The 14561-nt window shown below is 38.2% G+C and overlaps 1 protein-coding gene and 1 pseudogene across 1 annotated transcript; both read left to right on the plus strand.

Annotated features, from left to right (window-relative positions):
* Positions 1-258: 258 nt before the first annotated feature.
* Positions 259-5913, plus strand: LOC127760757 (protein CASPARIAN STRIP INTEGRITY FACTOR 1-like). Its single transcript, XM_052285056.1, has 4 exons — positions 259-394; positions 3120-3390; positions 3642-3685; positions 5548-5913. Exons 2-4 carry the CDS (start codon positions 3312-3314, stop codon positions 5707-5709), a joined length of 285 nt encoding a protein of 94 aa, XP_052141016.1. The 5' UTR covers positions 259-394; positions 3120-3311; the 3' UTR covers positions 5710-5913.
* Positions 5914-8862: 2949 nt separating this feature from the next.
* LOC127760651 (uncharacterized) lies at positions 8863-10533 on the plus strand (annotated as a pseudogene).
* Positions 10534-14561: the final 4028 nt, after the last annotated feature.

Genomic DNA, 14561 nt, shown 5'->3' on the forward strand with positions numbered 1-14561 from the left:
AATGAAATTAATCACGTCCTAGCGGAAATGGTCCGACAGTGCGTGCATGCACAACAGCACAAGTGTCGTCGTCTCTCCGTTTCTTGTGCAGTTTATGATCAGCTGCTGTGGCCGTCCTTTCTTTGCGATGATGTCGAATGTTTTCGAACCCTACTTTTGCTCTCACGATCCATATGCGTACTTATCTGCATGCCCAGCGATATATATGTTAGTGCTGCCCATATATATACCATGTCTGATCGATCGAGTTTATTATCCTTCTAATATATAACTGCTAAATTTTGCCGAGATCGAGCAGTTCAGTGTGTCTGTCAGAGGCCTTAATGTCGTCTTGAGCAGCCGCCGCCTGGAGATCAATAAGATCTGATGTTCTGATCAAGCTGACGATACATATGTATGTATTCTTCTCACCGTTATTACTGTATGCATTTTCTTGTTCCTGAAACTGCTTTCTTTAATTTTCCTGAAAGTTTTTCCTGATGTTGTTTTGTTGTAGAAGTATTTGGATTATACATGTTTTCTGGTGCATGCTTGCTCATATATATGTCTGCCCCCCCCCCCCCCCCCCCACACCATTTTTTTTTGTTCATTTTTCCATATTCAATGTTGGTAATGGCGATATATGGAAAAATATGTTTGTCTATATATGTACAACACCATGAATATTTAACATTTGTTCCGACCCATAGTCCTTTTTCGTTGTTTTTCTATTCATATTGCAACAATGTCAACCTTATCACTCACCTATGGGTATGTTTGGAAAATGGGTTAGGGAGATGTTATCCCACCCTCGAAAGTATAACTTTTAACCTTAGTCATACATTCATCTCATCTCATTTCATCCCAATCTTCCATTCATTTCCATTTCCTAATCCCACCCTTTATATCCCATTATCCAAAACACATCCTAAATTCTTTTATACATATATTAAATCAGTCCCTAAGTTTCCGGCCATCTATGAAAACTTGTTTTGGTCACCTGCGAAAATTGTTTTCGTAGTAGCGTACAGGCACACCTTGTCCCAACATATGTACCAAGCACTAGTGCCCACTGGCCACCACTAGTGTATAGCTCCATCATGGCCTTCCCACCGTCAGAACAAACACTTGGATTTTTTCTGTCAGGTTTTTCCTTAATTTGCTCGTTTAATTTGGATTCAGAGAGGGGTCAGCCACACCGACGATTCAAATTAATCCAATCTGCAGAAGTTCTGCTATGACTATTTCGTTGGAGGCAACCAAGAAAGAGAAGAAAATTAACAAGATAAAAACGCGCATGGGTAACCTTGCCGTCCAAAGAACGACAACATTATTATTCTGTTTGTCCATAACGAACCATACTGAAAAATGTAATTTATCTGAAACCTGACAGGTCATCATCCACAAGTCGACTGAATTTCAAATCCTTTCATCATCTGAATCGTACTTAGTACCAATCAATTGAATAAACATATACACCATATGTGTGAGACTAGCCAGATTGGTTTCCCCATTTCTCAAGCAAGCACTTGCGCAAATGAAATGCATCTGTACCAACATTATATTACAACAAATTACCAACATTAATTTTATACTTATCATGAGCAATCCTCATGGTAATTAAGTATGCCAAAAGTATAGAACTGTGACAGCAATTGCAAGCTTTCTGAAATATCATACTGATCAGAGATTCAGAGAGGAAGTTAGCAACATTCAGCTTTAAAGCAAATTGGCCTGCATCTGCATCATATCATCTGCAGTTCGATCAGAGATAGGATAGAGATGTGTGTATTAAACCTAGACAGACTACTACTAGTATATACTTTTATCATCTTCAAAAAGGAAAGGTTCAGCCATGATGCATGGTGTCTTTATTCTCCACTAGTGTTAGCTCCAATTGTCCTTTCAACACTATTCCTAACTTAGCTAGAGAAACACAATATTCCCAAGCTGGAAAAGCAGTTCCCCACTAACAAGGCGGCCACCCTCCTTTGATCACCTTGTTTTAATTTATGTAAAGTCGTCTTTTTGTTTTAAATACTTTATTTCATTGCCCATAATGTTGACCCCTAACTAGCTATAGCTGAATTTTTTTTTCTTAACACTGTCATATTTGCATATAATTGTGTGCACTCCAAAAATAAACTATGCTGAACTATGACTAAAAGTAGCTGGAAAAGTATGCTGTGAAAAAAAAATGTAACTGAATTAGAGATACCATAATTCCATGCCCTTGCATGCCTGAAAAGTGATTAGTCAGGCTTTACTTCGAACCCCCCTCATAGCTCATCATAGTTTCTACCTCAAGGTAGCTAACAGTCAAGTAAACTTTTGAGTTTTGATGCTCACCATGTTGCATGCATGTCTGCCCCATGTACTATATGGCCATCAAACACCCTTACAGAGATCTCTGAACAATGGCCACTCTTGTCCAACCATATTACAACCATAGACACAAAATTATTTAATTTCTAACAGATTTATTTCACTATATTAATCGTAATCTCTTGTTGTAATTTGCACCCACCTGCACACACAAGAATGATATGACAAGAATATATGATGTGATGAGCAACCACTAGCCACAATTACATTGCTTGCAGGGCATTTTCCCTTTTTTCTAAAATACAGCATGCCATGATTACACTCCAAGCTAGACAGCAGATTAGTATATCAGCTTAGATTAACTATTCAATTATGGGGGGGACTACTATACCTGCATGCATGCATGTAGCCGTACAAGCCACAGTATTAGTTGCTTTGGCTTATGGGGCTAGCTAATTAAGCTAAACATGCTGCACCACACCAGCAAGCCTAATGATGACAGGGCCAGCTCTGAAGAAGAAAAAAAAGAATTCCATAGGCCAATGCAAAGCACTGACCATTCCCTTTAATCCTGCCTAGCTTTTGATAATTAAAAATAAATAAACACCAGGCAAACCTGCACTAGGCAAGCAGGGACTCCACTACTGAGATTCACACATCCCCATCATGCATATCATATCATCTCATCTCATATCATTCCATCTCTGAACAAGAGAAGGAGAGATAGAAAGAAGAGAATATTGGAAGAAGAATTAAATAATAGTACTAACAATTTGCAGCAATTCTCTGGCTCTGCTTCTTTGTTGTTGCTGCAGACAACTCACATCTGCAGGTTGGTTCCTTTGTGTCCAAACCAAGGAAAGGAAAGGCAGTCTCTCTCTCTCTCTCCCTACTCCTCATCTCCAGCCACATCTGCTGCTGCTGCTGCTTCGTCTCCTTCTCCTGAGATCTCTCGATCTTCAAGAGGAGGAAACCTATAGGTGACCTTGCTCTCTGGTGGCCACGCCATGGGAGCCGTCAAGAGGTCTAGCTTCCTCCTCCTCGTCGTCGTCTTCGCTTTGCTCCTCCTGACCTCCATGGCAGCAGGTTAACCATCTATCTAGCTTTTTTTTTCTTTTTAAAGATAATGGATATATAACCCGGCCTTTACTTCAACAGAAGCTATATAACACCGATCATCTAGCTGGCTAGCTAGGTTAATATATGTTCAGATCTTGTTACTTTTCATGTTATTTTGATTGTTAGTATATGCAAGAAGAAACTGCAAAAAAAAAAAATTTTGCGTGTTTGCCGATTTCAGTTTCTTTTAGTGATTTTCTGGGGTTTTTTTGACGCAGGAGGGAGGAAGATGTTGATCAACAAGCATCAAGTGCAATCAATGGTATGTCTATGACTTTATATTTCTATTAATTAATATATCTAACAAAATTACGATGCATGATCTATAAATCTAACAAAGTTTTATTGTTATTATCTAAAGAAACAAAGTTGTATATTGTTAGTCTTCCATTGCACTGAAGCGACCGGAAAATTTGCTGAATATACCATTAAGGCTTTGATTCTTACGTGCCTTCAGAACCTATCTGACCTTGATTTCAGAAGCATATGCATGCATACGGCTATAGAACATGCAGCACACGTTGACTAAGTACAATATGCATTATTTTTCCAACCGAGAGAACGTACAGGTTTTGTTTGACCATTATATTCATGTGCGATGGATTAATCCTGATAGGACAATTAGTTTTGTTTTACAAGTTAGAAACTACACCTCATTCAAAACAAGTCTTTGCTGTCATGTCAATTGTCATACAGCTAGGTCTACTTCCATATAGGGTAATATTCACATACAAATATACCCCCACAAATGTATATAATATATACTACTCCCTTTGTTCTCATTCTAAAATGCGTGCAGTCAAACCATGAATTCGTAAATCCTTAGAGGATACAAGTGTATTATAGTTCGATATCTGAAAATGATTGATAAATGAGTAGATTTGTTATGAAAATTAAGGAAACACAGTTTCATATGCATCCAGTTATATTTTGAAAAAAAATATAATTAAAGAAAGTAATTATAAAATATGTGCATTTGGAAACTTATACTATATGCCGATGTGTCTAAAGCATCAAGTAAAAAGAACATACTGCTGGGTCCCGGCAAACCAAAGTGCCTATACACTACTAGTCTTATTTTTAAGTACAACCATATACACGGTGAATTCAGTACAGGGCTTTACATCCCCTTGATGGCCTATATAAATTACTTCTTCAAAAAGAGATGTTATGGAAATTAACCTTACATGCATTTAATTACCAGCAGCTATTGGAAAAATATATATAGCCTAGCTGTCGATAGATATGATGAGTGCATATAATCTCAATATAGATGTTATTACTGACTATGTTTGTCACTAACAAGATAGGCAAACATTTTGCATTGGTTCGTAGTATATATAAGGCCTGATATCAAAGAAACTTGCATGTGGATCGCTCAAGGTGATTAGACCAAGAAGTGCGTGGGTATTAGAGCTATACAATATGTTATGTGGATTAATTAGGTCGAACCGTTCGTTCATAGATATATCTAGTTAGGGGTCATATTAATTCGAACTTTAGGAGTACATATATACACCCTGAAATAGCTCACTTAATTAAAGTGAACCAGTTATATATATTGCTGTGTCAACCTGAGTAGTACTACTATTTGCAAAATGTTCCAATGCACTTTTTCTAAGATAATGTTCCAATGCACTCTATCATGCAAATTTTTAGTTTAAGGCCTACCATTTTCCATGTTTAAATGATTTATTGTAAAGTGGTACACATGTTAAACTTGGGATAAAATGATTCCTACTGTTAAATTAATTAATTAACTACTTAGTAATTAATATCCCACGTGTTGCTGTAGAAATCTGTATGAACGTAATATAGGCAAATTGCATGTGCCCATGATTGGCATGATGATTAATGTTCAGTGAGTACAGGCATTGTCAAGGAAAACAAAATATACATGCTTTCATATGCACACAAATGCATTTTTGCATTACCATACATATAAATTAAATTGATATAACCCTAACTAATAGTAATTACATTTACATAGAAAGAAGAATATCAATATATATATATGAGTTATAAGAAAATTAATTAAATTACTGTCCTGTTAATGTCTTAATCTATATTTGATAGCTAATTCAATGTGTGCGTGCATGCATGTATGCATGGAAATTAATGCAGGAGACGTCTGATGATGAATCCATGCATCAAGGGCAGGAAGACGACGAAATGCTGGCGATGGTCCACGAGAGAATTCTGAGGCAGGTGAAGACGAACGACTACGGGAACTACGACTCTCCCCCAACCATGGCTAAGCCTCACGCCAAGGAAATACCTAACTAACTATATATATATAGCTGCATGCATGCATCTCATATCCATAATCCATGCATGCAAATATGTGATCAATATATATGTCTTGCATATATATATGTGGTCATTAAATTGCCTCTTCATCGAGATATATTTCGATATGTTAATTAGTTTGCTACATATAATATACTACTTTGGGCCGGCCATATATATACATATGTTTTGTCGAATAAACTTCATGGTTTGTCATGGAATGTTATTATTCATATGTGTATCTCATTAGTTGTACGTACATGTGGATATATATATATATATATATATATATATATATATATATATATATATATATATATATATATATATATATATATATATATATATATGTATATGTATGTATGTATGTATGTATGTATGTATGTATGAGGTACATCAGTATCATGTGTGCATGCTATTTGTTTTGGGATTATTCGGAAGTTGGAATTAGGAGATATATGTTACTATGATCGGTACTGTTGGGCGTTGGCTGTTGGCTGGATTTGGCTGAACTTAATTAGTGTGTAGAAAGTAAAATAGAAATACTACAAAACGGTATTACCTAATACCGTTCCAATGGAATAACTGGTGTCATGATGATATCATCATGGTACCTAAGCACCAGATCTGGTACGTACGGGGTATCATGTCTGGTACGAGATGTACCAAATCTGACACTTATGATAAGATGCCAGTTCCGGTACATACCTACGGTACCATGCTGAAGTCCACAGTACTTAGAGGTACCATATCTGATACCTATGGTACCATGCTGACGTCCACATGATAACTAAATGCCAATTCTGATACCTACGGAGTAATATGTTTAGTACCGAAGGTAACAGATCCGATACCTACGGTATAATGCTAACATCATCATGATGTTAGCACGGTATTAACGTGGTTTCATGTTTGGAATAGAAGGTATCCAATCCGATACCTATGATATCATGTAGATGTCAGCTATTCCGTTGCAACGGTATATTGTTTTCTAGTCTCCTTCAAAGTAAAAGGGGTGCATGTATTCGTAAAACACTAACTACTTTTTAAGTGATATTACAGACCTTAAGGAAGAGGTATGTATCGGGATAAAAAAATATAGTGTAAATTTGGTACCTCCTCATACATAAAAACAAAAGTACATCTTAAGAGCCCTAAAATCTCTCATATCTTTTAAATAACAAGTCGACAAAAAGACATATGTCCATTTACAACATGTATTTATAATTAAAGCGGTGTGTAGCACACAGACCAAAAAAAACAATATTGGATCCATCTCATTCAGCTGGACCGCATCTATAACTCTCTTGCGTTTTGCATCGTCGCTTTTATCCTTACAAGCTGGTGCTGCTCTAGCTGACTAGTGAGGAACTAAATTGCTACAGTAACGCGATGCTACAGTACCACGCTGGTACTGTGCAGGGCTGCTGCTCCTGCTATTGCTCTGCCTGCTGCTGGGCTGCTGGTGCTACTGTTCTGCTGGGCCGCCGGCTAGCTGGGCTGGGCTGGGCTGCATGCTGCATTGCTGTTTGCTGCTGCTGCTGCTCTGCTTTTCTCTTTTTTCTTTCTCTCTTCTTTTTTCTTTATTCGCTAATTATTTGCGGGGCTTCACATGGCAGGGGCGGAGGTAGAGTATTGAGGGGTACCTAGAAACCCGGTTAAGAAAAATTTGTAGTTATACCTAACCTATTTTCACCATATGTGCACCCCCTCGATACAAATTTAGACACCCGCATTAGCTTAAACTTGATATAAAGCAGAGTAAATTAAACAAGTGGCGCCCCCTCCATTTCGTTCTAGCTCCGCCTCTGCACATGGCGCAACATCTATTTTGTACTATTAATTGTAGTAAAGCTGAAAAAAGGACTGCTTTTGCTCTCATTTTGGATGGCTAGAAATTACCATAGCATATCGTAATGACGTTATTCGATATTCGATCGATCGGCTAATTATTGTGGTGTGAAGAGGGTAAGACTGTACTCACTCCCCAGCTAGGTGTAAGCGCTCGATGGGCGTGAGAACCCGACCTTGTTGGGCATCACAATTGCACCCCTACAAAGTAATTTATCGATTTAGAGAAAAACGCTACTTTTTACTTTAAGAGAAAAACAAAAATTATAAAAAAAATACACAGCTGTAATTTAAAACAATTTTAAATGAGCTAGTATAAACTGTACATATACTCCACGACTCCATCCGGTCAAATATTCACTAGAACCTCATGCAGAGATTTCGGTTTTTATGGGCCAATTTGCTCCCAAAACGGCCGAAGTACCGTGAACGAACCATCCGCGGAAAAAGTTCATATTACACCCCCCTCAATATTAAGCCTAGTTTAATTTACGTCCTTCAACCACAAATCCGTATATGGAGCATTCCTCAACTGCTAAAACCAGATCAATTTACCTCCCTAAGTGGTTTTATCCTATGTTACGTCTACATGGCACATGGATCTATAGTATTTTATGTTGACGTGTTGTCTACGTTTCATTAAGATGTCATTTCAGTCAAGAAAAAAAAAGGAGATATTTGAAAAGGCGGGACCCAAATGATTTGGGTCAAAAATAATGAGATGCTCATGTGTTGTGCGTGAGGAATAAGTTCTCTTTTGAGTGATACTTTGGAATATCTTGACCTAGAAATGCCTTCCTGCACATAGTTTACCCCACTTCAGTTAGACTATTTTCCCACGTAAATAATATGCAAGCATCTTTTTTATCTGTCTTAATTTCAGTGGTTTGTGTATATAGGTAAAGTAGTTGACACGCCTTTGGAGATGAATTACTTTAACTTTAACATGAAGGTGTCCTTATGTTCAGAACCTCGTGAATTTTAACACACGAACTTAAGGTGACATACTTATCTTAACATGGCTACAAGATACACTTAACCTTCGCGTGTATCTTTCATCAGATTAACTTTTATGTATATTTGTGATTATTTATACTCTATAATTTTTGCACAGTTTAATAATGGAGTGGCACCATTTTTAATTTGTTCATTTATGTCTGTTGTAGTAATTCTCTTAACTTGATATGACAACCATTCTTTTTTCCTAGTTTTGATGTGTGCAAAATCATAAAGTTCATGTACGTACCTTGCACTAAAGTGCACATATAACTTCACAAAAGAGACAAAACAACTTTCACACTTATATCTTCTCCATGTTTATCATGGGTAGCAACCTGTGTATTTCTGTTGCATATTAGAATCCTTACTTCACTAAAGTAAAACGGATCGGTCTATTAGCGCATGATTAATTAAGTATTAGTTAATTTTTTTAAAAAAATGAATTAATGTGATTTTTTTAGCAACTTTCGTATATATATAAACTTTTTAAAAAAAACGCACCATTTAGTAGTTTGAAAAGCGTGCGCGCGGAACACGAGGGAGAGGGGTTGGGAACATTGAACAAAGAACACAGCCTAAAGAGACAAACAACTTTCCCACTAATATCTTCTCCATGTTTTCAGCAGTTCAATCTACATCAAGTACTTCGACCATTGAGGTATGCAGTGTTCATTTTTGGTTGTTTCAGGAAAAAAAAAAGTATTCATTTTTTTTGGGTTAAATCTTCCAAATTAGCGCATCTATATTTGAAATGCTATGTAAAATCAATACTGTTTCTTCTAAACTTCATTTCCTTTCCTTCACTAATCATTATCTTTCATAGGCGAGTTCTCTCAAATCACCAAGTGTTGTAATCGTTGCTTCAGGCATAAAGATGTCAGAGTCCCTTCCTTCAACACCACCCCTACTAACAAGTGCAGATCCTTCATCCTCTAGAAGTCGTTCTCTTAACGTCGATGAAAATTCAACGACGAAAGCACATCAATCACCAGGTCATCAACTATGTAGGCAAAATTTGGACAATAAAGTCCTCTCTTTCAAGTCATTCAATGAGAGTTATTTGGAAGAAGGAAGGCCATTGAGCTCCATGCCTTCTGTCTACAGCAAGGATATCATTGCAGGAGGATCACATGGTGAGTCATCTCAGAGGATTTTCTGAATCAATGGCTTCAACTTAAAGAGAGAGGTGGTCGGTTGACAATGATCTCCTTGGCCATGTTACCACTAATAGAACAAGATCAAATGCTCCACATTCCACTTCTCTTGCCCCTGGCCAGGAGGAGGTATGCAAGCTATGTTCAAAGCAATTAAAGGAGCAATCTACATGGAATGCTCATGAGCTGGCAATTGTTGCTGTTTTATTCTGTGGTCATTCCTACCATGCAAGCTGTTTGGATGGAATATCTGTAGAAAGTGAGAAATATGATCCTCCGTGTCCTATACGCACCCATGGTGAGAAATATTTCACAAATCTATATGGTAAGCAGGATTCAAAGATTAAGAACAAGGTGTCCAAGAGTGTTATTACAGATATTGATATACTCCCTCCATCACATTTTAAGTGCAACCGTGATTTTCCATGCACAAATTTCATCGTTCGTCTTATTTGAAAATTTTTTGAAAAAAAATTAAAAACATTAGTCACGCATAAAGTACTACTCATGTTTTATCATCTCATAATAATAAAAATATTAATTATAAAAAAATTTCAAATAAGACGGACGATCAAAGTTAGGCACGGAAAATTATTGTTGCACTTATAATGGGACAAAGGTAGTAGATAGGAGCTCTAAGCACCGTCATAAAAGTTTGAGAGAACCCAGACTTGACACAAGTTCTAGCTAGCATGAAGGATTCATAGACCATTTTTGAAAAGGCATTTTTTTAATTGGTTCTCAACCACCAAGATTAGTTTTGAGGAGTGGGTCAACAAGGAGAAAGGGATTTTGGAAAAGGCAGTGGAAAGAATAGCCTTATATCCACCATCAACTGGTGAGAAGCTTTCCATTTTTCTACCACTTAAATTCAAATTTTGGTTGATTTTTCATATTTATTTCTCATGGAAATAGCTTCATTTTTACGTGTCATTTTTCTTAAGATAATCATTTGGCGAGTATTAAGCAAGAATCTTGCAGCATCATCGAACATGTGCATGCAATGCAACTGTCTAGCTACTGTATTGTAAGCGTTGTGTTATCCATTTATGCAATTGCGATATCACAAATCTAGGAGAGTAGAAAATCTTATACCATGTAGCCATCGGTGGTTGAAATATTTCGGTCATAATTCACCAGGCGATGTCATAAACCGAGCAGATGTGAGTAGTCTTCAAGAAGATCCCAGGGCGGACTGACATGCACAATCCAACAATGCTTTATCATTATCATAGCTTTCTCATTTATAATTTCTAGTATAAGCACGTACATAATTTGTAAACTGCGGAATCAAATAGCCCTTGCTGCAGAACATTACTATATTGGGAAAATAGCTCAAAAATATTTCAGATTAAAGTTGCAGTGCTTTGGTTGCTATGCACAACTGTTGTAAAGGACATGCAGCTCTGATCCAGTGACGAGCTATCAACCACCTTTAGGGCCCCTTTGATTCAAAGGATTGGCAAAGGATTTTCATAGGATTCAAATTCCTATGGATTTTTTCCTACATATCCCTTTGATTCATAGGAAAGAAAGGAAACTTTCCATAGGATTGTATTCCTATGCTTCACATTTCATAGGAAAAATAGCAAGAGGTGTGACCTCTTTGTGAACTTTCCTTTGTTTTTCCCATGGCACTATCAAAGGACTCCTATTGTCTTTCCTGTGTTTGCTAATTCCTGTAGTATTTGAGAAACCTACTACTTCAATTCCTGTGTTTTTTCTATCCCTGTGTTTTTCCTATCCTATGAATCAAAGAGGCCCTTAGTGTTGGCTTTAGGTTTTTATTACTTGCGCCGTCCAATGTGTTGTTCCGTGGAAAAAATGTTTTTTTAACAACAGGCAAATATATTACTCCCTCCGTATTTTAATGTATGACGCCGTTGACTTTTCGACCAACGTTTGACAATTCGTTTTATTCAATTTTTTTTTGCAAATATGAAAATATTTATGTCATGCTTAAAAAATATTTGATGACGAATCAAGTCATAATAAAATAAATAATAATTACACAGAATTTTGAATAAGACGAATGGTCAAACGTTAAGCAAAAAGTCAACGGCGTCATACATTAAAATATGGAGGTAGTACCTAGCTTCTAGGAGAAAGCCAAAGGAACCCGATAGAGTCTTTACACCAAAAAAAAATGTTTTATGTTCAATTCTTTTGGATTAGTCAAGTTGATTATGAGAGTAAAATACACTATCTACCTTCAAAATTTTACAATAGAAGCATACCTTAGGTAGCTTCCTTGTGATTAGAATCTACCCATTCAGTTTTTAAATCATAATATATTTAGCACATGTGCTCGTAATACCTCGGTTAGTTAGGTTCTTTGAGATGAATATCGCTTATTCTGGTTCAAATCATATATTTAAACTCATGGGCTCACATACTTTTTCCGTTCCATAAGAAAACAAACGTACTATATGATGCGACACGTTGTAGTTCTCGCAATTATTTCAGCGACTGATAGACTCACATCCTGTCATCAACGAAGACACGGGCCGATACGCAAACACAAAGCCCACGAGTCCACTCCAAGAGAGGGCCAGTGGCCCACGGGCCTCAAACCCAAAGCCCACGGCTCGACCAACATCCCCCCATAGAATTTTTTTCGTTTTTAGATTTTTTTAAAAAAATATTTACAGAAATAATCTATTGGCCAAAAAAAAATTACAAAAATAGACCCTGCCGCCCATCTCTGGGGCGGCAAGCTGACGTGGCAAACGGGGGAGGGACAGGCGGTGACGGAGGGAGGGTTTTTTTGCAGGAAAGCCCTTGCCGCCCTCTGGTGGGGTGGCAAGGGGCCCGAATGCAAAAAAGCTAGTCGGGGCCGGCCATTTTGCAGGCGGCCCCTTGCCGCCCTCTGGCCGGGCGGTAGGCCTCGCTGCCTATAAAAGGCCTGCCGCCCAGGCCCCAGCCCTCATTCCTCCCCCTTAAATCCAGTGAAAAAAAAAGAAGAAAGGGGAGGAGAAGAGAAGAAGGGGCGAAGCCCTGCCGGATTCAGACGCCGATTTCAGGTAATATTCATAGATCCTATATGTGACTATTGAGTTAACTAGTGTGTATTTTTTTAAAACTTTGTTTGAATAAATGCATTATATTTTTAGGGTTTTAGTTGTACTAATCTAGAAGTGCGTATTGTAGATATCGGTAACTACGAAGATCTGCTAGTTTGGAATCAATACATTACCGTTGCATTGGCATACACAAGAAGATATTACGTTGTAGATTGCTTCAGCATGAAAGAGTAATATGATCTAGTTATTTCGTTGACAGATATGTCGAATAAACAAATATTCCAAGTTTACCATGGACCAGGAAACATCCATTACGGGCCAACTGGGGTAGATCTGTCAGATTTTATTGTATCAGAAAGGGGAATTGATAGACCGGCTGGAGCAGTGTACCTTCTATAAAAGGATGGTTAATGAGGGGCTTGAGAGTTGATCCACAGACAAGTGACATAACAATCAATGTTATAGTAAGTCGGGCAACTGAGGGTTTTTATTGGGAACTAATGCCAGTTCAAAACTCTCGAGTGTGGAGATGGTATGTGGAAAATGCATTGCAACGTGGGTGGCCTCTAGCTATGGTTCCGTTTGTTCACCCGAAGGATCCAGGTGTGCAGATGAACATGGATGATGGCAAGGGACCAAGTGCTGAAGTAAATGAGACTTCTGTGGAGGAGGTCAACGCACGAGAGGACGGGGGCGTAGTAGCTCCAGTGGGCATTCAACCAGGTGGAGTGGCCGACGAGGGGGAGACTGTCGGTGCCATTGTGGATGAAATGGAGAGGGAGGATTCTGACAACGAGCGTGTAGAGGAAGGTGACTCGTCAGATGATGAGACGGATATTAATCCAGCAGAATGGGCTAGTGAGGATTTTTCTGGGATGGTTGTCTCTGAAGAGGATAGTGTGAGATGGGAGTACAAAGAAAATGAGGTTATTCAGGGAGCGATTTATAGTAGAGCAGAAGATATGAAGAAAGCGGTAAAACATTTTGCAGTGTCACTTCATAGAGAGTTTTGGGTTGCCAAGTCCAACCGGTCACAATATGAAGTTCGGTGTGTTAAGGAAAAAGATGGTTGTCCCTGGAGAGTGCACGCGTATAAGGGGAAATGGAAGGATTATTGGACAGTGTCAGTCGTTACCAAGCATACATGTTTTCTACCTGGTGTTTAGAAATACCACAAGAACATTACATGTGCATTTGTTGCATCTGAGATGTATGCGCATGTCATCGATAATCTCACATATGAACCAAGGTCAATAATCCGACACATCGAAGAGACATACAAGTATACTATTAGCTATGCCAAGGCCTGGAGGGCCAAACAGAAAATAATAGAGATGAGATTTGGAACTTACGAAGCCTCGTATGACAATTTGCCACGCCTACTTGGTGTTATCGAGGAAAGAAACCCTAGGAGCTCTTACGAAGTGAAGAAATTCCCCTCAATTGAACATCCTGGCAAGAGTGTGCTGCAAAGGGCGTTCTTAGCTCTACATGCATGCAAGATGGCATTCGTGAACTATCGTCATGTTCTCTGCATTGATGGGACATTCTTGATAGGAAAGTATCGGGGCCAGATACTAACAGCAATAGGGGTAGATGGGAACAATCAGGTATTGCCCTTGGCATTTGCTTTTGTTGAGAGTGAGAATACCGACAGCTGGTACTGGTTCCTGAAATTAGTTAAAACAAAAGTTGTTGGTATGAGGCCAAATGTGTGCCTGATACATGATAGGCACGCTGGCATTCTGCGAGCGATAGAAGAGTTGCAGTTTAGGAGTATGGAATGAGGATACCCTGGTGTTTGGGACGATGTACAGAGTAG

The sequence above is a fragment of the Oryza glaberrima genome, chromosome 1, assembly GCF_000147395.1.
Source record: "Oryza glaberrima chromosome 1, OglaRS2, whole genome shotgun sequence".
In the NCBI taxonomy this organism is placed as follows: Eukaryota; Viridiplantae; Streptophyta; class Magnoliopsida; order Poales; family Poaceae; genus Oryza; species Oryza glaberrima.

Coding starts and splice junctions, on each gene's coding strand:
- LOC127760757 (XM_052285056.1), top strand. CDS start 3,312: ATGGGAGCCGTCAAGAGGTCTAGCTTCCTCCTCCTCGTCGTCGTCTTC. Junction 3,391..3,641: donor CCTGACCTCCATGGCAGCAG/GTTAACCATCTA, acceptor TTTTTGACGCAG/GAGGGAGGAAGATGTTGATC. Junction 3,686..5,547: donor AGCATCAAGTGCAATCAATG/GTATGTCTATGA, acceptor AAATTAATGCAG/GAGACGTCTGATGATGAATC.